We start from the raw sequence: 25218 nt of genomic DNA on the forward strand, positions 1-25218 counted from the left end.
AAGCCCAAGAATTTAATTTTTGTTAAAATCAAACTTAGTTTAATTTTGGACCCTTTGGACCTTAATGTAGACTAATTTGAAAACTGGACCAAAAATTAAGAATCTACATACACAGTTAGATTTGGCATATCAAAGAACCCATTTATTCAATTTTTGATGAAATCAAACAAAGTTTAATTTTGGACCCCCATTTGGACCAACTTGAAAACTAGGCCAATAATTAAAAATCTAAGTACATTTTTAAATTCAGCATATCAAAGAACCCCAAGGATTCAATTTTTGTTAAAATCAAACTAAGTTTAATTTTGGACCCTTTGGACCTTAATGTAGACCAATTTGAAAACGGGACCAAAAATTAAGAATCTACATACATAGTTAGATTCGGCATATCAAAGAACCCCAATTATTCAATTTTTGATGAAATCACACAAAGTTCAATTTTGGACACTTTGGGCCCCTTATTCCTAAACTGTTGGGACCAAAACTCCCAAAATCAAACCCAACCTTCCTTTTATGGTCATAAACCTTGTGTTTAAATTTCATAGATTTCTATTTACTTATACTAAAGTTATGGTACAAAAACCAAAAATAATGCTTATTTGGGCCCCTTTTTGGCCCCTAATTCATAAACTGTTGTGACCTCAACTCCAAAAATCAATCCCAACCTTCCTTTTGTGGTCATAAACCTTGTGTTTAAATTTCATTGATTTCTATTTACTTATACTAAAGTTATTGTGCGAAAACCAAGAATAATGCTTATTTGGGCCCTTTTTTGGCCCTTAATTCCTAAACTGTTGGAACCAAAACTCCCAAAATCAATCCCAACCGTCCTTTTGTGGTCATAAACCTTGTGTCAAAATTTCATAGATTTCTATTCACTTAAACTAAAGTTATAGTGCGAAAACCAAGAAAATGCTTATTTGGGCCCTTTTTGGCCCCTAATTCCTAAAATGTTGGGACCAAAACTCCCAAAATCAATCCCAACCTTCCTTTTGTGGTCATAAACCTTGTGTTAAAATTTCATTGATTTCTATTCACTTTTAATAAAGTTAGAGTGCGAAAACTAAAAGTATTCGGACGACGACGACGACGCAGCCAACGTGATAGCAATATACGACCAAAAAATTAAAATTTTTGCGGTCGTATAATAAATAACAAGAAGTAATTGTAACAGGATGCTGTTACGAAGTCTCCCAAACAACGCTCCCATAACTCGCCATTTATATGGTCCCATGTTCATTTGATTTGATTTTTTGTCCAATACAAGAATATATATGGCTTACGGGTGGGGATCTCCACCATTTACAAGTATTCAAACAGGAGGGGGTGGTGGTAACCCCCAGAGACTTTTCCTACATTTCATTTGATTTGTTTTATTGTCCCCTACAAGAATATATATGGTTTAGGGGTGGGGATCTGCACCGTTTACAAGATAATAGTACATTCTCAAATTGAACGGGGGTGGGGGTGACCCCCAGGAACTTCCATTTAACTTCATTTGATAAGTTTTATTGTCCCATACAAGAATAGATATGGTTTAGGGGTGGGGATGTTGACTGTTTACAAGTTTTCAAACAAGAGGGGGTGGGGTGAGCCCCTAGGTACATCACTTTTATTTCATTTCATTTGTTTTATTGTCCCCTACAAGAATATATATGGTTTAGGGGTGGGGATCTGGACTGTTTACAAGATAATAGCACATTCTCAAATTGAACAGGGTGGGGATGACCCCCGGGGACTTCCCTTTAATTTCATTTGATTTGTTTTATCGTCCCATTCAAGAATATATATGGTTTAGGGGTGGGGATCTGGACCGTTTACAAGATAAAAGCATATTCTCAAATTGAAGGGGTGGGGATGACCCCCCAGGGACTCCCCCTATATTTCATGTGATTTGTTTTATTGTCTTATAATCATTTCTGAAGACTGCATGTATCTATCACTTACAGTTTTCAAGTTATATTCAATTGAAAATTTTAGAAAATAAAATCCCATAGGGTTCTATAGTAAACCCCTCCCTCCTTTCTACCCCCCAAAATACCCCTTAATAGACCCCAATGCACAAACGAAACATTGATGGCTCACCTAGACATGTTAGTCTAACATATTGTAAAATCCTAAGTAAATCTGACAAGCTGTTTAGGAGAACCGCTGCGGACAAGTTCTTTTTTAAAGTGGCGGAAGAAGAAGAGGAAGAAGAAGAAGAATAACTAGATTTGTAATTGCTAGCAATAACGGATGGCACCCTCGTCCCCCCATTGCCAGGCGAGCGGCAGCCATTTTGGAAATTCCAAAGTCAAAGAGTGCATCTACACTTGCAAATTATCATTTTTGCAAAATTTCATTGAGTTTGGAGCATTTTGAAATTTTGGACAATTTTGCTGTTTCCATGGTTACGGCGGCCATTTTGGAAATTCCAACTTCAAAATGCAACTCCGCACATGCCAGTCACTATTCTTATAAAGTTTCATCCAGTTTGCAGTACTTAATTTTTTTTGGAAATTTTGAACATTTGTGCTGCAACCATGGTTACAGTAGATAATTCCAAAATTCTAAAAGCGTACATCTCATTGCCAGATGTCATGTTATATATCAATACAGTTTCATTTACTTTGGTGCACTACTCTCTGAGAAAATGCTGATTTTATGCATTTTTCCATAGGGTCAATGCAAAACTTGGCCCCTGTTTCCATGACAACGGCGGCCATTTTGAACTATCCAAATATTGTCTTGACACCTTGGCATACTGGAGAACATTTTCATAAAGTTTCATCCAGTTGGATCTTATAACAAAAGAGTTCAAATTTTTAATATTTTAGCTGTTTCCATGGTAACGGCAGCCATTTTGAAAATTCCAAAGTCAAACTGGAAATCAGCACATGCCAGTTAACATTCCTGTCGAGTTTCTTCCAGTTTGGAACACTTTGATTTTTTTCGCATTTGTGCTGTTTCCATGGAAACGGCGGCCATCTTTTACCATTCCATAGCAAGGTGCACAACTTCAAATGGGGTTCCTCATTATAGTTGAGTTCCATAAACATTGGTCCGTTCAATTCTGAGAACTCGCGCGGACAAAATGTGTGGAAGAAAAATAAAAATAACTAGATTTGTAATTGCTAGCAATAACGGATGGCACCCTCGTCCACCATTGCCAGGCGAGCGGCATCAATTTTGAAATTTCCAAAATTAAAGAGCGCATTTACAGATGTCTATCAACGTTGTTGTAAAATTTCATCAATTTTGGAGCATTTTGAAATTTTTGATTTTTGTGTTGTTTCCATGGAAACGGCGTCCATTTTGGAAATTCCAAAGTCGAATACCAACTCTTGATGTGCCACTTAACATGTCTGTCAATTTTTAGAAAGTTTGGACCAATTTGAAATTTTTGGACATTTCTGCTGTTTCTATGGTAACGGTGACCATTTCCAAAATTCCAAAGACACCTACCACATTGGCACATGATAAGGAACATACCATTAAAGTTTTAATGGTTGAATATACCATATTAAGAGTTTAAATACTACTTTAAGATTTTCCCAATAGGGTTTAATGCTAAACATATTTAGTTTCCATGGCAATATAGTAGTTCCAAAGATTCCCAAAATCATCTCAAACCTGTATATGGTGGACACCAACAATATATAAAAATTTGATGATTTTCAGTTCAGGAATATTCAAATTATTCACCAAAAACCAAAAAAATATTTTTTACATTTGTTCTGTTTCCATGGTAACGGCTGCCATCTTGCACATGCTAAAGTCTGCTGCACAACTTCGCATGGTGTTCCACATTGTGGTATAATTCCATCAACATTGGTCCATTCAATCCCGAGAAATAGCGTGGACAAAATGTGTGGAAGAATAAAAATAATAAGAAAAAAAGAAACGTAGAATAACAATATGTCACCCCAACTCCGTTGAGGGTGCCATAACTAGATTTGCCATTGCAAGCAATAGCGGATGGCACCCTTTCCCCATTGCCAGGCCAGCAGCAGCCATTTAGAAAATTTTGCTGTTTCCATGGCAACGGCGGCCATTTTGAAAATTCGAAACTCAAAAGTTAAGTCTACATCAGCTAGGCAAAATTTGTTATAAGTTTCATTAAATTTAAAGCATTTTGAAGTTTTTGCTGTTCCCATGGTAACAGCGGGCATTTTGAATATTCCAAAGTCAAACCCCCGCTGCAATTTTTTCCCTCCATAATCATATATACCATCATATACCATTTAATGTCTCTAGAATAAATTTAACATTGATGTTCTGGAATGTTCTGTGAAAATTCAAAGTTTTGACCTTTTTGCATTGTTTTCATGGTAACAACAGATATTTTGGAAATTCCAACGCCAAATACCACTCTAAGACATAAACCCGGATTTCCTAATATTTTTCTATAAATCTATCTCAGCATGTTATCAGTAATCAGTTAGATATAAATTATGTGGACACACTTTCTTAGTGATTCACTAATTATAACCACATGTGGATCACAAAATGATAAGCTATAAATTTATATTTCTCTGTGTCTTTCCTCCTAGCTTCATTGTATTTCTGAACAATAAATTTGAAGAAAAAAAAAATCCTAAAGAAAAAATATATATTTAAAATAATAATATGCATGTTTAGTTTATTTTGATGTTATGGACAACTTTCCCTGCATTTACACGTATATGAAATAATTTTGTTCCTCACCTTTTTTTCTACATTTAATAAAAATAAATAACTTTGATTTCTTTCAAACTGCTGTGAAATCAGGGAAAATTAAAAAGTTACCATAAACGATTAGCCTAACTTTGATAAATGATCTGGTCTATGCCATAGGTATTGGCCAAAAGACAACTTTTTTAGCCCTCCCCCTTTTATTTAAATCTGGTATTTTTCTTAGTTTTCTATCAATTTCGATTAAATTTACGGTTTTTATACTATATCAAAATAAACATGCTCAAATTAAATTTTAATTGCTACTTGCTTTTAATTCTAAGTTAACTTTACACAGCTAGAAATTAACAGAACAAAAACTCCAGATGTTTTTAAAAAGGGGGAGGACTTTAAAAACTCCTTGTCTTTAAGTACTATGATCTATGCATGATAGAGCCCTATTCCAAAATTAACTTAAGAGTGACGGCAAACCAGATTTCCTGCAGAGGTCGAAAGCGGAACAGTCGAACAAGTATGGACTCAACATTTAAGCTTAAAACAGCTCTGAATTTGGATTGTGATTGAATATTTGACGCAGCATAGGTTTGTGACACAAAATCAATGTGGTAAAAAGAACTGATTTTCATTTAAAAAAACCCAATTTGATTACCAGAAAACGAAAAAAATCAATTAAACCTCCAGATGACAATCCCCCCTTTTTCTTCAAAACAATATAGAATGTGTTAATCAATGTGTTCTCTTCTTTTCTATCATACCCATAATTGTTTGACGACATCAGATTTATGTCATCTTTTTTTAAACAGGTATAACATTTGCTACTGTGCCAAACAATTAACATATTACATACTATAAATTACAATAAAAACTTAATCACTTTAAAATATTAACATTAATTATGATAAAATTACTGTAATAGTTTTCTGTTTTTATTTCAACTTCTGATGTTAACTTTCAGTTGTTATCCATTTGTTTGATGTGTTTGAACTTTAGATTTTTGCCATTTGATTGGGGACTTTCTTTTTTAATTTTCCTCAGAGTTCAGTATTTTTGTGATTTTACTTTTCACATGATCAAACTTTATTATTCAATTTCTATATCAATATTCACTATAGGAATCATTTATACACATTTGTAACTGTACTGAAAATGATATATATATTAAGTATGATAATATGTATGTGACCAGTTATTTGGGGGATTATGATCAACAAACCCAGCATGATGCATGGTCTGGGGTAATTGGCATCAGCATGATGTCTGATAAGACCACAGCTACAAAGTAGCTGGAAATTCGGGCTTATGTCTTAGAGTGATACCACATCTTCCAATGTTGCTCATCGTTATTGTGAAGTTTAATGACGTTTGGAGCATTTTGAGATTTTTGAAATTTTTGGAGTAGTTTCCATGGCAACATAGTAGTTCCAATGAGTGCCAAAATCATCCAACACCTGTATATAGTGGGCACCTTCATTGTATCAAAATATAATGATTCTGAGTTCAAGCATATCCAAACAGTTCACCGAAACAAAACACTGGATTTTTTCACATTTGTTTCGTTTCCATGGCAACGGCAGCCATCTTGATGGTGCCATACCCCACTGCACTATAGAATGTGGTGGTCTACATTATGGTATAGTTCCATCAATATTGTTCAAGCCAATTCTGAGAAATAGAATGGACAAAAAAGTGTGGAAGAATAAATATAATAATAAGAATAACTAGATTTGCCATTGCAAGCAATAGCGGATGGCACCCTTCCCCCATTGCCAGGTGAGCTGCAGCCATTTTGAAAAATTCGAAAGTCAAAGAGCACATATACAGATGTTTATTAACATTCTTGTAAAGTTTTATCAATTTTGGAGCATTTTGAAATTTTTAAAATTTTTGCTATTTCCATGGTAACGGGTACCATTTCCAAAATTCCAAAGACAGGTGCCACTTTGGGACATGTCGTGTTATATATGCATTAAGTTGTAGAAGGTTTGATTTAATATTCTTGCAGGAAATACAACTTCAATGTGTTTTTCCATTAGGCCAATGTTAAACTTTTGCCCTGTTTCCATGACAATGGCAGCCATTTTGGAATTTTCTTATATTGTCACAACATCTAGGGATACTGAGGAACCTTACCATAAAGTTTCATCCAGTTAGGTCTTATAATGAAAGATTTAAAATTTGCATTTTTTTCCACATTTTATCAGTTTCCATGGCAACGGCGGCCATTTTTTACCATTCCAATGTCTCTTGCACTACTTCACATGGCGGTTCATATTATGGTATAGTTCCATCAACATGGGTCTGACCAATCAAGAGAAATAGTATGGACAAAATGTGTGGAAGAATAAAAATAATAACTAGAATTGCCATTGCAAGCAATAGCGGATGTCACCCTTCCCAAATTGCCACTAAGCGGCAGCCATTTCAAAATTGTTGAACAGTGAATGCACATATATGCATGGCAATACATCTTTCTGTAAATTTTCAGTATGTTCAGAGCATTTTAAAAAAATTCACATTTCTGCTGTTTCCATGGCAACGGCAGCCATTTTGAAAATTTCAAAGTCAAAAGTCTCATCCAGACTTGCCAGTCAACAATCCTATTAAGTTTGATCAATTTTGGAGCATTTTGAAATTTTTGAAATATTTGGTCCTGTATCCATGGTAACAGAGTGGTTCCAATGATTGTCAAAATCATTAAAAACCTGTATATAGTGGACAACTATATTGTGTAAAAATTTGATGATTTTAAGTTCTAGCATACCAAAATTATTTACCAAACCCTGAGGTTTTTAGAGCATTTTGACACTTATGCACTGTTTCCATGGTAACGGCAGACATTTTGGAAATTCCAACGCCAAATTACGCATCTACCAAAGTTGCTCATCGTTACTATGAAGTTTGAAAAAATTTGGAGCATTTTGAAATTTTTGAAATTTTTGGGGTAGTTTCCATGGCAACATAGTGGTTCCAATGATTGCCAATATCATCCAAAACCAATATATGGCTGGCACCTACATTGTGATAAAATATGATGATTCTGAGTTTAAGCATCTCTAAATAATTCACAAAACCAAAAACTGGAATTTTTCACAATTGTTTCGTTTCCATGGAAACGGCAGCCATTTTTTATGGTCTTAGACCCTACTGCAACCCGAAATTTTGTGTTCCTCCTTATAGTGAATTATCATTAAGATTGGTTCCATTTTACTCCAAAAAACCTGTCGGACAAAAAAAGGTGGAAGAATAATAATAATAACAAAGAAACATAAGAAAAGCAATATGTCACCCGACATTGTCGATCGGGTGACATAACTAGATTTGCCATTGCAAGCAATAGCGGATGGCACCCTTCCCCCATTGCCAGGTGAGCGGCAGCCATTTTGAAAATTCCAAAGTCAAAGATTGCATCTACAGATGTGTATTAACATTGTTGTAACGTTTCATTAATTTTGGAGCATTTTGAAATTTTTGAAATTTTTGCTATTTCCATGGTAACGGGTACCATTTCTAAAATTCCAAAGACAGGTGCCACTTTGGGACATGCCATGTTACATATCTATAAAGTTGCATTGGGATTGATGCTATATTCTTCAAGAAAATGCATCTTTAATGTATTTTCCCATAGGGCCAATGTTAAACTTTCGCCCTGTTTCCATGACAATGGCGGCCATTTTGGAATTTTCTTATATTGTCACAACATCTAGGCATACCAAGGAACATTACCACTAAGTTTCATCCAGGTAGGTCTTATAATGAAAGATTTAAAATTTGCATTTTTTTTCACATTTGATCAGTTTCCATGGCAACGGTGGCCATTTTTTACCATTCCAATGTCTCTTGCACAACTTAACATGGCGGTTCATATTATGGTATAGTTCCATCAACATTGGTCTGACCAATTCTGAGAAATAGTATGGACAAAATGTGTGGAAGAATAAAAATAATAATAATAATAATAAAAAGAAAAAAAAGAAACGAACAATAACAAGATGTCACCCCAACTCCGTTGAGGGTGCCATAACTAGATTTGTAATTGCTAGCAATAACGGATGGCACCCTCGTCCCCCCATTGCCAGGCGAGCGGCAGCCATTTTGAAAATTTCAAAGTCAAAGAGTGCATCTACACATGCAAGTCATCATTTTTGTAAAATTTCATTAAGTTTGGAGCATTTTGAAATTTTGGACAATTTTGCTGTTTCCATGGTTACGGCAGCCATTTTGGAAATTCCAACTTCAAATTGCAACTCCGCACATGTCAGTTACTATTCCTGTAAAGTTTCATCCAGTTTGCAGCATTTTAATTTTTTTGGAAATTTTGAACATTTGTGCTGCAACCATGGTTACAGTAGATAATTCCAAAATTCTAAAAGCGTACATCTCTTTGCCACATGTCATGTTATATATCAATACAGTTTCATTAACTTTGGTGCACTACTCTCTGAGAAAATGCTGGTTTTATGCATTTTTCCATAGGGTCAATGCAAAACTTGGCCCCAGTTTCCATGACAACGGCGGCCATTTTGAACTTTCCAAATATTGTCTTGACATCTTGGCATACTGGAGAATATTTTCATAAAGTTTCATCCAGCTGGATGTTATAACGAAAGAGTTAGAATTTTTGATATTTGAGCTGTTTCCATGGTAACGGCAGCCATTTTGAAAATTCCAAAGTCAAACTGCAAATCAGCACATGCCAGTTAACATTCCTGTGGAGTTTCTTCCAGTTTGAACCACTTTGATTTTTTTCGCATTTGTGCTGTTTCCATGGAAACGGCGGCCATCTTTTACCATTCCATAGCAAGGTGCACAACTTCAAGTGGGGTTCTTCATTATAGTTGAGTTCCATAAACATTGGTAGGTTCAATTCTGAGAACTCGCGCGGACAAAATGTGTGGAAGAAAAATAAAAATAACTAGATTTGCCATTGCAAGCAATAGCGGATGGCACCCTTCCCCTATTGCCAGGCGAGCGGCAGCAATCTAGAAGATTCCAAAGTCAAAGTGTGCATCTACACATTCAAATTATCATTTTTGTTAAGTTTTATTAAGTTTGAAGTATTTTGCAATTTTTTAAATTTTTGCTGTTTCCATGGTTACGGCGGCCATTTTGAAAATTCCAACTTCAAAAGTCAACTCTGCTTATGCTAGTGACCATTCCTGTAAAGTTTCATCCAGTTTGCAGCATTTTTATTTTTTTTTGAAAATTTTGACCTTTTTGCATTGTTTCCATGGTAACAACAGATATTTTGGAAATTCCAACTCCAAATTCCACATCCTCCAATGTTGCTCATCGTTACTGTGAAGTTTCATGAAGTTTGGAGCATTTTGATATTTTTGAAATTTTTGGTGTTGTTTCCATGGCAACATAGTAGTTCCAATGAGTGCCAAAATCATCCAACACCTGTATATAGTGGGCACCTACATTGTATTAAAATATAATGATTCTGAGTTAAAGCATATCCAAACAGTTCACCAAAACCAAAAACTGGAATTTTTCATATTTGTTCCGTTTCCATGGAAACGGTGGCCATCTTGGACCATTCCATAGCAAGATGCACAACTTCATATGGGGGTCCTCATTATAATAGAGTTCCATCAACATTGGCCCATTTGATTCCGAGAACTAGCGTGGACAAAATGTGTGGAAGAAGATTAATAAAAACTAGATTTGTAATTGCTAGCAATAACAGATGGCACCCTTCCCCCATTGCCAGGTGAGCGGCAGCCATTTTGAAAATTCCAAAGTCAAATAGTGCATCTACAGATGTCTAGTAACATTTTTGCAACGTTTCATTAAGTTTGAAGCATTTTGAAATTTTGGATAATTTTGCTGTTTCCATGGTAACGGCGGCCATTTTGAAAATTCCAAACTCAAAAGTCAAGTCTACATAAGCTAGGCAACATTTATTATAAGTTTCCTTAAATTTGAAGCATTTTGAAGTTTTTCATATTTTTGCTGTTACCATGGTAACGGCGGCCATTTTGAATATTCCAAAGTCAAACCCCCGCTGCAATTTTTTGCCCTCCATAAACATATACCATTTAATATCTCTAGAATAAATTTAACATTGATGTTCTGGAATGTTCTGTGATAATTCAAAGTTTTGACCTTTTTGCATTGTTTCAAAGGTAACAACAGATATTTTGGAAATTCCAACGCCAAATTCCACATCTTCCAATGTTGCTCATCGTTACTGTGAAGTTTCATGAAGTTTGGAGCATTTTGAGAATTTCGAAATTTTTGGTGTAGTTTCCATGGCAACATAGTAGTTCCAATGATCACCAAAATCATCCAACACCTGTATATAGTGGGCACCTACATTGTATTAAAATATAATGATTCTGAGATAAAGCATATCCAAACAGTTCACCAAAACAAAAAACTGGATTTTTTCACATTTGTTCTGTTTCCATGGTAACGGTAGCCATCTTGAACCATTCCATGCTTCCTGCAACTCTGCACCTGGGGGTCCTTACTATAGTAGAGTTCCATCAACATTGGTCCATTGGATTTCGAGAAATCACCTGGACAAAATTTGTTGCAAGAAAAATAATAATAATAATAAGAAAAAAAAGAAACGTAGAATAACAATACGTCACCCCAACTCCGTTGAGGGTGCCATAACTAGATTTGCCATTGCAAGCAATAGCGGATGGCACCCTTCCCCCATTGCCAGGTGAGCGGCAGCCATTTTGAAAATTCCAAAGTCAAAGTTTGCATCTACAGATGTGTATTAACATTGTTGTAACGTTTCATTAATTTTGGAGCATTTTGAAATTTTTGAAATTTTCGCTATTTCCATGGTAACGGGTACCATTTCTAAAATTCCAAAGACAGGTGCCACTTTGGGACATGTCATGTTACATATCTATAAAGTTTCATTGGGATTGATGCTATATTCTTCAAGAAAATGCATCTTTAATGTATTTTCACATAGGGCCAATGTTAAACTTTCGCCCTGTTTCCATGACAATGGCGGCCATTTTGGAATTTTCTTATATTGTCACAACATCTAGGCATACCAAGGAACATTACCATAAAGTTTCATCCAGCTAGGTCTTATAATGAAAGATTTAAAATTTGCATTTTATTTCACATTTCATCAGTTTCCATGGCAACGGCGGCCATTTTTTACCATTCCAATGTCTCTTGCACTACTTTACATGGCGGTTCATATTATGGTATAGTTCTATCAACATGGGTCTGACCAATCCAGAGAAATAGTATGGACAAAATGTGTGGAAGAATAAAAATAATAATAATAATAATAAAAAGAAAAAAAAGAAACGAACAATAACAAGATGTCACCCCAACTTCGTTGAGGGTGCCATAACTAGAATTGCCATTGCAAGCAATAGCGGATGTCACCCTGGTTCCCCAATTGCCACTAAACGACAGCCATTTCGAAATGTTCCATCAGTAAATGTAGATATATCCATAATAAAAGATCTTTCTTTCAGTTTTCATAGCTTTATGTACGTTTTTCTGTTCTTAACAATTGTGCCGTTTCCATGACAACGGCGGCCATTTTGGAAATTCCGAACTCAAAAGTCAAGTCTACATTAGCTAGGCAACATTTGTTTTAAGTTTCATTAAATTTGAAGCATTTTGGAGTTTTTCATATTTTTGCTGTTTCCATGGTAACGGCTGCCATTTTGAAAATTCTAAAGTCTAACTTCTTCTGCAAATTGATCTCTCCATAATTATATACCATCATATACCATTTAATGTCTCTAGAATAAATTTAACACTTATGTTCTGGAATGTTCCATGAAAAATTCACCCCCCTCAAATTATGTCTAGAGACCCCCCAGTTGAAAAAAAAATGTACCATGTTGCAGTGTGCATGAGTCTCTTAATATCATAGAAGTTTCATATCAATTGGAACACATTTCTATTTTTCACATTTTTGCTGTTTCCATGGCAATGGCAGCCATTTTTTTAATTCCAAGGTAAGGTGCAAAACTGCACATGGTGATTAACATTATGTTATAGTTCCATCAACATTGGTCCATTCAATTCTGAGAACTAAGCCGGACAAAAAGTGTGGAATAAAAATAATAAGAACTAGATTTGCGATTGCAAGCAATAGCGGATGGCACCCTTCCCCTATTGCCAGGTGAGCGGCAGCCATTTTGAAAATTCTGATGTCAAAGACCGCAATTTCAGATGTCTCTTCCCATTGTCGTAAAGTTTCAAAAATTTTGGAGCATTTTGAAATTTTTCGTATTTTTGCTGTTTCCATGGTAACGGCGGCCATTTTGAAAATTCCGAAGTCAACCTGCTGCTGCAATTTGTTCTCATCATAATTAGATACCATCACTTAATACAAAATGTTTCTAGAAGAAATTTAACATTGATGTTCTAGAATTTTCTATGTTAAACATTTTGCCTGTTTCCATGGCAATGGCAGCCATTTTGGAATTTCTAAGTATTGTTGGTACCTCGGGGCCCCACCACCAACATTTGCACAAAGTTTCATAAGGTTGGCTCTTATAACGAAAGAGTTAGAATTTTGATTTTCTTTTACATTTTTTTAGTTTCCATGGTAACCGCGGCCATCTTGCACATTCCAAAGTCAGGTGCACAACTTCACATGGTGGACAACATTATAGCATAGTTCCATCAAGATTGGTCCATCCAATTCCGAGAACTGCCTTGGACAAAAAGTGTGGAAGAATAAAAATAATAAAAATAATAAGAAAAAAAAGAAACGAACAATAACAATATGTCACCCCAACTCCGTTGAGGGTGCCATAAAAAAAGAATCGTACAATAACAATATGTCACCCGACCTCCGTCAGGGTGACATAATAAGAAAAAAAAGAAACGTAGAATAACAATATGTCACCCCAACTCCGTTGAGGGTGCCATAACTAGAATTGCCATTGCAAGCAATAGCGGATGTCACCCTTCCCAATTGACACTAAGCGGCAGCCATTTCAAAATTGTTGAACAGTGAATGCACATAAATGCATGGCAATACATGTTTCTGAAAATTTTCAGTACAATCACAGCATTTTAAAAATTTCACATTTCTGCTGTTTCCATGGCAACGGCAGCCATTTTGAAAATTTCGAAATCAAAAGTCTCATCTTTACTTGCCAGTTAACAATAATATCCAGTTTCATTAAGTTCAAAGCATTTAGAGAATTTTTGACTTTTTTGCAGTTTCCATGGCAACGGTGGCCATTTTGGAAATTCCAAAGTCAAAAGTCTCATCCAGACTTGCCAGTCAACAATCATATTAAGTTTGATCAATTTAGGAGCATTTTGAAATTTTTGAAATATTTGGTCCTGTATCCATGGTAACAGAAGAGTTCCAATGATTGTCAAAATCAATCAAAACCTGTATATAGTGGATAACTATATTGTGTAAAAATTTGATGATTTTAAGTTCAAGCATACCAAAGTTATTTACCAAACCCTGAGGTTTTTAGAGCATTTTGACACTTATGCACTGTTTCCATGGTAACGGCAGACATTTTGGAAATTCCAACGCCAAATAACGCATCTACCAAAGTTGCTCATCGTTACTATGAAGTTTCAAAAAATTTGGAGCATTTTGAAATTTTGGAAATTTTTGGGGTAGTTTCCATGGCAACATAGTGGTTCCAATGATTGCCAATATCATCCAAAACCAATATATGGCTGGCACCTACATTGTGATAAAATATGATGATTCTGAGTTTAAGCATCTCTAAATTATTCACAAAACCAAAAACTGGAATTTTTCACAATTGTTCCATTTCCATGGAAACGGCAGCCATTTTTTATGGTCTTAGACCCTACTGCAACCCGAAATTTTGTGTTCCTCCTTATAGTGAATTATCATTAAGATTGGTTCCATTTTACTCCAAAAAACCTGTCGGACAAAAAAAGGTGGAAGAATAATAATAACTAGAATTGCCATTGCAAGCAATAGCGGATGTCACCCTTACCCCCAATTGCCACTAAGCGGCAGCCATTTCAAAAACTTTTAACAGTGAATGCACATATTTGCATGGCAATGCATTTTTCTGTAAATTTTCAGTACATTTAGATCATTTTTAAAAACATGACATTTTTGCTGTTTCCATGGCAACGGCAGCCATTTTGAAATTTTCAAAGTCGAAAGTCTCATCTATACATGCCAGTTTACAATAATATTAAGTTTCATTAAGTTTGGAGCATTTTGAAAATATTTGACAAATTTTACAGTTTCCATGGCAACGGTAGCCATTTTAGAAATTCCAACTTCAAAAGTCTCATCCAGACTTGCCAGTCTACAATCATATTAAGTTTCATCAATTTTGGAGCATTTTGAAACTTTTGAAATTTTTGACATTTTGATTGGTTCCTATGGCAACAGAGACCATTCCCAAAATTTAATGGCATATACCACATTGGTACATGGGAGGGACCATACCATCAAAGTTTCGATCCATTTGACCTACCATATTAAGAAAGTTAATGCCACTTTAAGGTTTTTGGACCATTTTGACCTGTTTTGCATTGTTTCCATGGTAACGGTAGACATTTTCAAAATTCCAACGCCAAATTCCACATCTTACAATGTTGCTCATCGTTACTGTGAAGTTTTATAAAATTTGGAGCATTTCCATATTTTGGAAATTTTTGGTGTAGTATCCATGGCAACATAGCAGTTCCAATGATTGCCAAAATCATCCCAAAGCAGTATACAGTGGGCACCTACATTGTATTAAAATCTAAAGATTTTAAGGTTAAGCATTCTCAAACAATTCACCTAACTCCAAAATTATATTTTTTCACCATTTTTCCGTTTCCATGGTGATGGCAGCCATTTTTTTAGTTCCAATACCGGAAAGCAACAGGAAAGTCAGGGTTCCTTGTTATAGTGCACCATCATTCAGATTGGTTCCTTTGGCTCTGAGAAAGCGGGCGGACAAAATTAGGTGGAAGAAAAATAATAATAATAATAATACGGAAAAAGAAACAGAGGAAAAGCAATATGTCACCCGACATTGTCGATCGGGTGACATAATAACAAAGAAACATAAGAAAAGCAATATGTCACCCGACATTGTCGATCGGGTGACATAATAAGAAAAAAAAGAAACGATGAATAACAATATGTCACCCCAACTCCGTTGAGGGTGCCATAATAAAAATAATAAGAACTGACCAAAAACAATAAGTCTCCAAACTTTGTTTGGGAGACTTAATTACAGACATATAAATGGATACTTACTTCCAGACAATAAATAAAGTCCATTTGGATCAATGGCTAAACTCGTCACAGCATCTAAATGTGCCACCATTGAATGGATTAATTTACCTGTAACAATAAACAGTATTTTTTAAATCTTTTTCTGAAGGGGGAATTATATGTTATAACATTTTAGAAACTTATTTTTACATGAGAAAGTGGATAAAAAACATCTGTAAAGCTTATTTCTTTTTGATTGTGGAAAATTATTACTCAACAAAAGAATGTGTCCATGAGCCCAACTCATCATTTTCTATGTTCGGTGGACCATGAATTTGAGGTCAAAACTCTAATTTGGCATAAAAATTAGAAGATCATAGCATAGGGAACTTGTGTACTTAGTTTTTGATTTGACTTCAACTTCATCAAAAACTACCTTGACCAAAAAATTAAACCAAAAACCTGAAGCAGGACAGACAGAAGACCTGATGCACCGATTGAAAAACATAATGCCCCTAAATGGGGGCATAAAAACAGTTGAAAAAGTCATTGCTACTTAGCAAATGACTTGACGCTTCTAAAAATCATTAAGACCTTTTTACATAAAACTAACAAACTGGTAACGAGTAAATCTGTGAGCGCACTAATGATACTCCACTTGAAAAAACTTAGTGAACAGGAAAAACTTATTTGTAGTACTTTGAAAAAATGCCACAAAAATTTCATTCATATCACTTATTTGTCAGAATATACACGTATTAGGTTAACAGGCAGTTGAGGATCGATGATTCTGAAACTGTATTACACAGTATATCATTTTCAAATGAAGAATGCTTACAAATCTCAGGAAACTCAAATTTGTAGTAACTGAGAAAAATTTGGTAGAACTATGTAACGTAAGGAAAAACTGACAGCGTTAAAACAGTACCATTCCCCCTCCTTTTGAGCAGCAGTATATAAATATATATTAGTAATAGTATTTAACAGTCAAGCTACATTAAAACAAATAACATACACAAGACTTCTTCTCAAATAATTGAAACTTTTTATATTTTTCAATGAACATTACCTGTGTTATTGTCAAAAAATCTAATGTGCCTGTCTTCGTGTGCTGTAATAGTGACTGGACGTGTTGGATGTGTTATTATTCTATTTATTTGATTACTATTATTAGTATCTGAAAAAAATAAATATATAATGTTATATTTCACAACTTCATGTTCCATAAGAAAAGCAACATAATCATGAAAAAAAAACCTCTATGCATGCTACAAATATCAAAATAATGGGGAGTCCTAAGATGATGCTTTACATGTCTCCCTTCTTGTTATAAATGGAATTTACAACAGCCTGAAGTAAAAAAAAAGTGAACATTTAAGCTGTTGGTCAGTATTTAAAGAAAACAATCAATACTGACTACAGAATTCAATTATTGCATCATAACTGCTAAACCTAATCTAACTGCTAAACCTAATCTTTGTTCTTAATTATTTTGTAAATGGGAATCTTTTAATAAAATGGTAATTTAAAGCTATGAAAACAATACTTACCTATATTGATTTTAGTTTCTAAACAGAGTATTTGTTTTGCAGTTTCTAAATCATAAATGTAAGTATTTGAAGATGTGTAAGAAGCTACCATTTGGCTAGGATCACAACGCACAAAATCTACTGATGTTGGTACACCATCATCTGTTAAGAAAATAATAATGAAGAATAAATACTTTAATATCATATATTGTTAAATTTCTTAAGAATATGACATTTAGAATGCATGTGTGACATCTTCTCTAATTGAGTGTGTACTTTGTGTGCATAAAATTATAATTCGCTTTTGCTAATTTGTTGCACTTTGTATCAGCTATTTTTAATAGAGCAACACAGGTCAAATCCTATTGTGTTACCTTACCCATAATTTTATTGTATATTTACAACTTCTGTTGATACTTCAAAAGGTAGAGAACAGATATTTATTTCATAGACTAGCTATTCAGCTAAATGTCACTGTGTTCCATACATGCCACAAATGTATACCAAAACAAATAAAGATATTGTAAATAGACAAGACAATACAAATCATCTAAACGATTATTTAAGGAATGACTGTAATATTTTTTCTGTCTATGAAGAAATAACATAAAAAATTTGGTGCACACTGAATAACGGGTGTAGCAGGTTATTTAACAGTGTGCACCACATTTTTTATGTTATTTCGAATAGACAGAAAAAATATTACAGTTATTCCTTATAATTTAATTCTAAATCCATTTTAAACCGTAGAAAACCATGAAAAAACGTTGATGACATCACGGTCACATGACTAAATTATGTCTATGGGCTCATAACAAAATAATGTCAGCCATTCAGAAGACGTGTTACAACCAAAATTAAATTTTTATAAAATGGATAAGGTGACAATTACCAGTATCTGCTGTAAATGAATTCAGTAATGGAGATTTGGCTCCTGGACTCCATAACTTCACTGTTCCATCAGAAGAATTTGACAAAAGTTGTGTTTTAGATGAGTGTATTGATAAACCCCATACTGCATCTGTATGGCCAACTAAAGTTTCTTGAAGAACACTTGGATCTGGAAGAAATAAGAAAGACATTATTCAGTCCCATTGCTGAATTGCAATTTTTCATTATTTTGATATTTTACTATTAGTTTTATTACTGAGTTTAGGGTATTTTGATATTTTACTATTAGTTTTATTACTGAGTTTAGGGTATTTTGATATTTTACTATTAGTTTTATTACTGAGTTTAGGGTATTTTGATATTTTACTATTAGTTTTATTACTGAGTTTAGGGTATTTTGATATTTTACTATTAGTTTTATTACTGAGTTTAGGGTATTTTGATATTTTACTATTAGTTTTATTACTGAGTTTAGGGTCATTTCATGGCTAATAACAACCTGTAAAAGACATAAGTTTTAAGCAAAGCTTTATTGAAAAAGCACAGATTCAAAATTTGCCCTAAAAGTAAATGTGTACTGTATTAAAGGATATGACAAAGTTCGTTCAAACCCTGATAATTATTGGGAGAAAGATATAAAATAAGAGGTGAAAACGTACATCTTCTGAGAAAATAAACTAATTCAGTCAAGAGGTTCAGAAGCAGTTACAAAACATAAGTGAGAAATATAGGTTAATCTATCACTTTACACTACTCACTTCAATAATTGAAAAGAAATTTTAAACCACTTAACTTCATTACTGTACTATGATGCGACTTACCAAATGAATCATATGGATCTATGTTTGAATTAGGTATATTCCAACATTTTATTGTAGAATCTATTCCACCACTGTAACACTGTTCCCCTGTAGCATTAATGGCTAAACATAATACTGGCCCTATATGTGCTCTAAATGTGTATACAGGTTCAACATCTAATGATGCAGTTCTAAAAAAACAATAATACACTTATATGATGTCATGTCACTAACTATAGTCTGTTTTTTTTTTTATTTCTTATTCATTGGTTACTCTCAACTGCTACTTTTTCAAAAGGAAAATAGGGTGTCTTTCTCAAACTTGGATTTTAAAGCAGCAAAAAACTAATAAGTCTAGATCTTTTAAGAAATATGCAAATTTAGCCACAGGAATACCAACTGTTTCTAAGGCTTTTCAACTCAAAAAAAAGAATGCAAATTAGATAATTATTACAACTGTTTTTACAAATATATAGAAAATATGTTGTTTTTTTTTCAAATTTTTGTAATTTTTGTCCAACATTGCCTTATACATGTTTTTCTAAATGGTATTATTATTGTCTTGCATACATTTACAGATACATGTCTTTTGATTTATTTATTGATAGCTTACCTATTATCTGTTAAGAAAATTAAGAAATTAATACACTAGAAGAGATTATAATGATTGTGTTGATGTTTGTAAATAAACAACTAGATTAAAACTTACTTTTTTGCTGGGACTGTTTTCTGTAAATTCCATAATTTTAACGTGTGGTCTTCAGAAGCTGTTAATAAAACAGGTTCAACAGGATGGAAGGCCAGGGCTCTAACACCATCAAAATGGCTGAAAACAAAGTCAAAATATCAAGCGAGGCCACACTTAAAAACATTTTGGTTTTCCAAAACCTTACCCAAAGGTAGAGCAAGAGGATAGGTAGCTAGGCATTTCCTTTTTTTTAGCAAAGAGAAATTGAAATGTCAGATGTTTTTTTTAAGTCTTCATGCCTATTTGATTAATTTTTTTTATCCACATCAGGACAATGAAAATGTTTGAGTAGGCAGGTATTTTGTTGGTAGGTAGGTTAAGGACACACAAACATAATCTTTTAATTCACATTTTTCATACCTGTCAACCTGTGACGATGAAAATGCAGGACATGACCTGCATTGAAGAATCAAATCTCAGGTCATAACGCGTACGAACTTTTTCGAGCTGAATTTCAGTATTTATGGTACATTTTCTTATAATGTATATCAAAGATACCAAAACATCAGTGCATGTTCACTTTGTTAAGTCATTTTAAATCTTATTAAATATTATTTCATTGCACTTTTAAAGATTTTTATAAATTTGTGTAACTCAGTCTTATGTGCTTTACTTTTTGAGAAAGAATACTAGTAACTACAATCATCAAATACTAGAATTTAATGCAATTCTTAAATGTTTGAGACTATTGACTATGTAGCTAGCTTTTAACCAAACTGTTTTCATTTATCAAGGAAATTAGACTATGATAAAATATAGTAATACAGTTAAAGGAAGTATAAATGTAAAAAATAATTTTCAACTTTTTTTAAAAAAATTGTATAAAGGTATAAAAATAATAAAAAGTTATTTTTCAATATGTATTTGAATTTTATATTTTTATGATTTAATCTTTTTCACCCATAAAACGTAAATATAAGGAATAATTTTGAATGGTGACAAATAAGGGGACGTAACTCTAGTTCAGTTTGTAAACCAATGGTGCAATTTATTTACGACCTAAAGCTAAGGTAATTGGTGTTAATTAACAGTGTGTTGACACCAAAGCTGTCAAGTGAAGCCATGTACTTAATGGGTCACTTAATTTGACAGTTTACATAGCAAGATGAACTTCCTGTTCATGGAAGAATTACGAATTTGCCGGTATTTCAAAGGAATATTACTTATGAAATCAATCTCAAGGCTAAGAAATACGGGTGAAATCGGGTCATTTTCGGAATTCCCGGGTTATTTCAATGACCCGGCGGGTGTTCCGGGTGATGCCTCAGAATTGTGAAAATCTCGGGTCACACCCGCAGAATACGGGTCAGTTGACAGGTATGATTTTTTAGACTGACTATCAAAGATCTAAATCAGATCTAGACTTGTTTTTGACTAATAGAAAAATATTAAGGTATCCATTTTTCTAAGAGTTTACACTTTAACAAATTTGTTAGCCCATTGTTTTATTTCCATATATTGTTACTGCATATTTTAATAGTTACCTCTATGTTATCGGAATTGCAAATATTTTTTAGTTTATCTTACCTTCGTAACGTGTACTTGGCATTCCAAGTTTTCCTGAAAGGTTCTTTTGGTGACAAATTCTACAACACAAAATAATCATAAACAGAATGTTTAAATCTTTTTCATTTGAGATTCAAGTATATAAACTTCAGATTCAAGGATATAAACTTCTCATTGGGTGTAAGTATTTATGTGTAAACGTCACCATGTACATTTTCTATGTAAGTATAGGAAAACTTAAATTGTGAACATTACATGGCTCTTTTCCTCTCTCTACATCATTTCTTTTTTTTCAATACACAATTGTTTTGAAGATTGTTAGTATAATAGCTACCATCTTTTTTAATGAATATTCCCAAATTAAAGGCTACACTAACAATAAATATTTCTGTTTTCCATAGTTCAACACTAACAATAAATATTTCTGTTTTCCATAGTTCAACTTATCATTGGCATCAGTTCTTTGTTATTTTCAATTGTAGCACAACAAGAATATAGGTTTATACGACACCATCACCCCTCATTCTATTATATTTCCTTGCTCAATTAACCTCAAAACCCTTAAATTAGCAAATATTTTTTTCAAAAATTCACATCAAAAGGAAAATAAATACTAAGGTTCAATTTGTTGTGACCACAAATTCATAGTAAACAACCTTTAACCAATATATAAATGATATGAATAGACAAATAAAGGGATGGATACACTGGACTGGAGAACTTAATGTAGAGGTCATTATAAAAAGTCTTGAAATCTTTTTTCTAATTTAGACTATTATTTCTCTTCTGATCAAAATTGAATCCGTCAAGATTCATTTCAAACTAGATTAAGTTGTATTCTGCCAATTAGTTGTATAGATATTTCATTTCAGAGGTAAAACACATGCTTTATACATATCTTACATCATAATTATTATTAACAGGGTCAAATTCGTCCTGAGGAGTTATTCCAGCTAATTCCCCCAGTTCTAATGCTTCCAGAGCATCTTCCTCAGCATTCATTATCTGTCGCTGATTATTAGACGATGAAAAAGGCATTGATCCACCACCCTGAACGCCTACAAATAAAACATAATATGATTAAATCTACATTCTTCAATTGTAATTATGAGAACAACAACTACATAAATTATACTTGTCTTCATATTTCAATGACTCTTACCACCTACAACAGGAAATCTCAACATTTCATCTGGAGGTGTGGCTATCTGACAAATTTCTCAACATAATATTATATTTATAAATGGGTCAATTTCTAACTAAACAACATAAAAGAAAGTCAATATCGTACCTTCAATTAAGCTAAATCAGATTCCCAGACTTTGAATTGTTAAAAATAACCTTACAACCTTTAGGGGTTTTTGTCAACTTGTATTTTTCTTTTAAGCAGCTGTAATAACGTTATGATATACATGAGAGTAATAAACAATTCCCTATTTGATAACAAAAAAGAACTTTCTTTTGATATTAATTAAACTAGATGTGTCGAAGCGACATGAATGGCCCCGTCCCAAAAAGTTGAAAAATCTGCAATTTTTAAATAACACATGTGGACACAAACATGATGGTAGTCTCACATATCAAAAATCAGCTCAAAATCTGGAGGCGTATAGAAAAAAAATCTGTATAACTGTGATTTTCAATAATTTATCAAAGTCCAAAGCCCATAATTTCAGCAAAAATTAGCAGAGCGGAATGAAACTTAAACTTGATCTGTAACTCATCATGGTTAACTCACATACCAAAAATCAGCCCAATATCTGAAGGCGTTTAGAAAAAAAGTCCGTATAACTGTGATTTTCAACAATGATGTTGACAATGACACAAACATGATGGTAGTCTCACAAAAAAACTCCGTATACTGGTTTGTTGTGGAATGACAGAATGACGGAATTACGGAATTTCGGAATTTCAGAATATCGGACAAGGGCAAAACTATATGGCACCGACAACTTCGTTGCGGGGCCATAAAAATCTATAAAAGTAAATTTTCAATGGAAATGAAACATGGAGAACTATTTCTGGTCTGCTGTTGGTTATCTCAGTTGCTATTGACCGATTCAATATATCTTTCCTACCTAACTTGAAGGGATAGAATACGTTCCTGTGTCTTTTTCCATCTATTTTTTTAAAAATCTATATGAACATTGACAGATAAGGGGGTAAATTTGAACATCAGCAAGAATTCTAGTCTTGGAAATACCAGGCATCTTAAGGTAAGATTTTCTACCATTTGCAGTTTAGACTAGATTAGACTATCAGAGGTTTTTCAGTCTTCACCTGACAAGTAATATTCTAGAGTTAATATGTGGAAAAAAAGAAATTACTATTTTGTGACATGCATTGATGACATCTACTTCATAAGTTCATTTTACTATACATGTTATGGTTAAGACTTTTCTACACTGATAATAACACCAAAGGTTAACTGCAAGGGTTTGTTGCATACAACATTGAACATTTACAATATATTAATGAGGATTGATAAACAATAAATGTTAAAACAACATACTCTATCTATAAATAAATCAGGGACTTTCCTAGGTGGAATAAAGCAGATTTGTGAAATAAAAAAGAAGTGAATCGTGCAAAGCTAAAAACTACAAAAAACAAACAATTCTGAAATTTATATCACCACTCTGAATTTATGCATAACACTTTAATATATGGCTTTGGATGTTTTACTATGATTATAAGTAAAATATTAAAATGCCTTCACCAGATTTTTGCAAAAGCTAGCTTTCCTGAATTATAATTACACCCAAATGCAAGTTAAAACTTAGGAAAGTCCCGGCAGTTCAATCATATACATTTGTAATTCTAATTTTGTCTAAATACACTGCTCACTCAACTGACAAAATTAGAATTATATTGTATCAGTATGACTAATGTGCATACCCATTTCATCTATATCGGGCATGCTATTTCCCGAAGATGAAGGAGGAGATTGTCCTGACGATGCTGCCCCAGCATGCACATCGTCTTCAGTGCCTAGATTAGCAAGCATGGCTTGTAATGCTGATCTTTTTGGTCCTGTCAAATAAGATTATTCAACTTCAGAACATCATTGGTAAATTCTATTTTATTTTGAATGTGTTTTTATTGAAAATAAGATTTTTTAGAGAAAGTTAGTAAATAGTGTTGAAGAAGCTGATGAACAAGTCCATCATTAATTAACACAGCAAATTTCAGAACTGAAAGTTTTAACTTTTTGTCTTTATAACTTTGTATTATAATTTTAATATGCAAAAACATCAAGTAAACTTTAGTTATCATCAAGAACATTTTCTCTTAACATTGAATACCATTTATGCAATAATAGATGTATCACATCAACAAAATATTTTAATTAGGTCAGCTTCTGCCAACAAGAAATAACTTCCTCTGCCTCCATTTTAACTATTCTTGTCCTCCCTAATTTTATCATTAAAAATCTTAAAAACTTATAAACAATTTCTCTTAAAATCTAAAAACAAAATTTAATAAATTAAGAAAATTCAAATGATTATATAACCTGAATTTCTTTTGAAAGTAATACATGAATATGTATCGAACTCCATATCCAAGAAACTAAATTCCTCCATGTTTGTCGTTTGGTATGTAATCTACATCTTATTTATAGGAAAACAATTTCGACTGAACTTCCTGTCTAGTTCATTGTATCATAAGGGCTGTATACATCCATCTTTTCCTGTTTAAAATCGTCACTTAAAGATTCACCAACATTACCCAGATTATCATTTAATAAAATTGTTTGCTTTTCATCTTTAAAAAGATTTATTTGATTCAACCAAATCAATTTTTTCAAGAGGAACATCTTCAAATCAATTTCATGTTTGTTAATATGGGTTGAGAACTTATATTGTTTTTAATATATGTCTTTTTTATTTATAGATTGTAATCTGGCAAAGAGCCCAT

General features: G+C 33.3%; 1 protein-coding gene across 6 annotated transcripts in view; it reads right to left on the reverse strand.

The window, feature by feature from the left end:
• Window positions 1-25218, reverse strand: part of LOC143068370 (striatin-3-like) — a 49405-nt gene that overhangs the window by 9484 nt on the left and 14703 nt on the right. For 3 of the 6 annotated variants that reach the window (XM_076242370.1, XM_076242367.1, XM_076242366.1), the window contains 9 exons: window positions 24199-24333; window positions 22204-22358; window positions 21322-21380; window positions 19756-19872; window positions 19068-19237; window positions 18248-18415; window positions 17377-17517; window positions 16896-17003; window positions 15869-15955 (listed from right to left, as the gene is read on the reverse strand). In XM_076242370.1, coding sequence (XP_076098485.1) covers window positions 15869-15955; window positions 16896-17003; window positions 17377-17517; window positions 18248-18415; window positions 19068-19237; window positions 19756-19872; window positions 21322-21380; window positions 22204-22358; window positions 24199-24333 — 1140 coding nt within the window. The remainder of the gene's footprint in view (window positions 1-15868; window positions 15956-16895; window positions 17004-17376; window positions 17518-18247; window positions 18416-19067; window positions 19238-19755; window positions 19873-21321; window positions 21381-22203; window positions 22359-24198; window positions 24334-25218) is intronic. The other 3 variants (XM_076242372.1, XM_076242371.1, XM_076242368.1) reach the window with 1 other exon arrangement.

The sequence above is a fragment of the Mytilus galloprovincialis genome, chromosome 3 (genome assembly GCF_965363235.1).
Source record: "Mytilus galloprovincialis chromosome 3, xbMytGall1.hap1.1, whole genome shotgun sequence".
Classification (NCBI taxonomy): domain Eukaryota; kingdom Metazoa; phylum Mollusca; class Bivalvia; order Mytilida; family Mytilidae; genus Mytilus; species Mytilus galloprovincialis.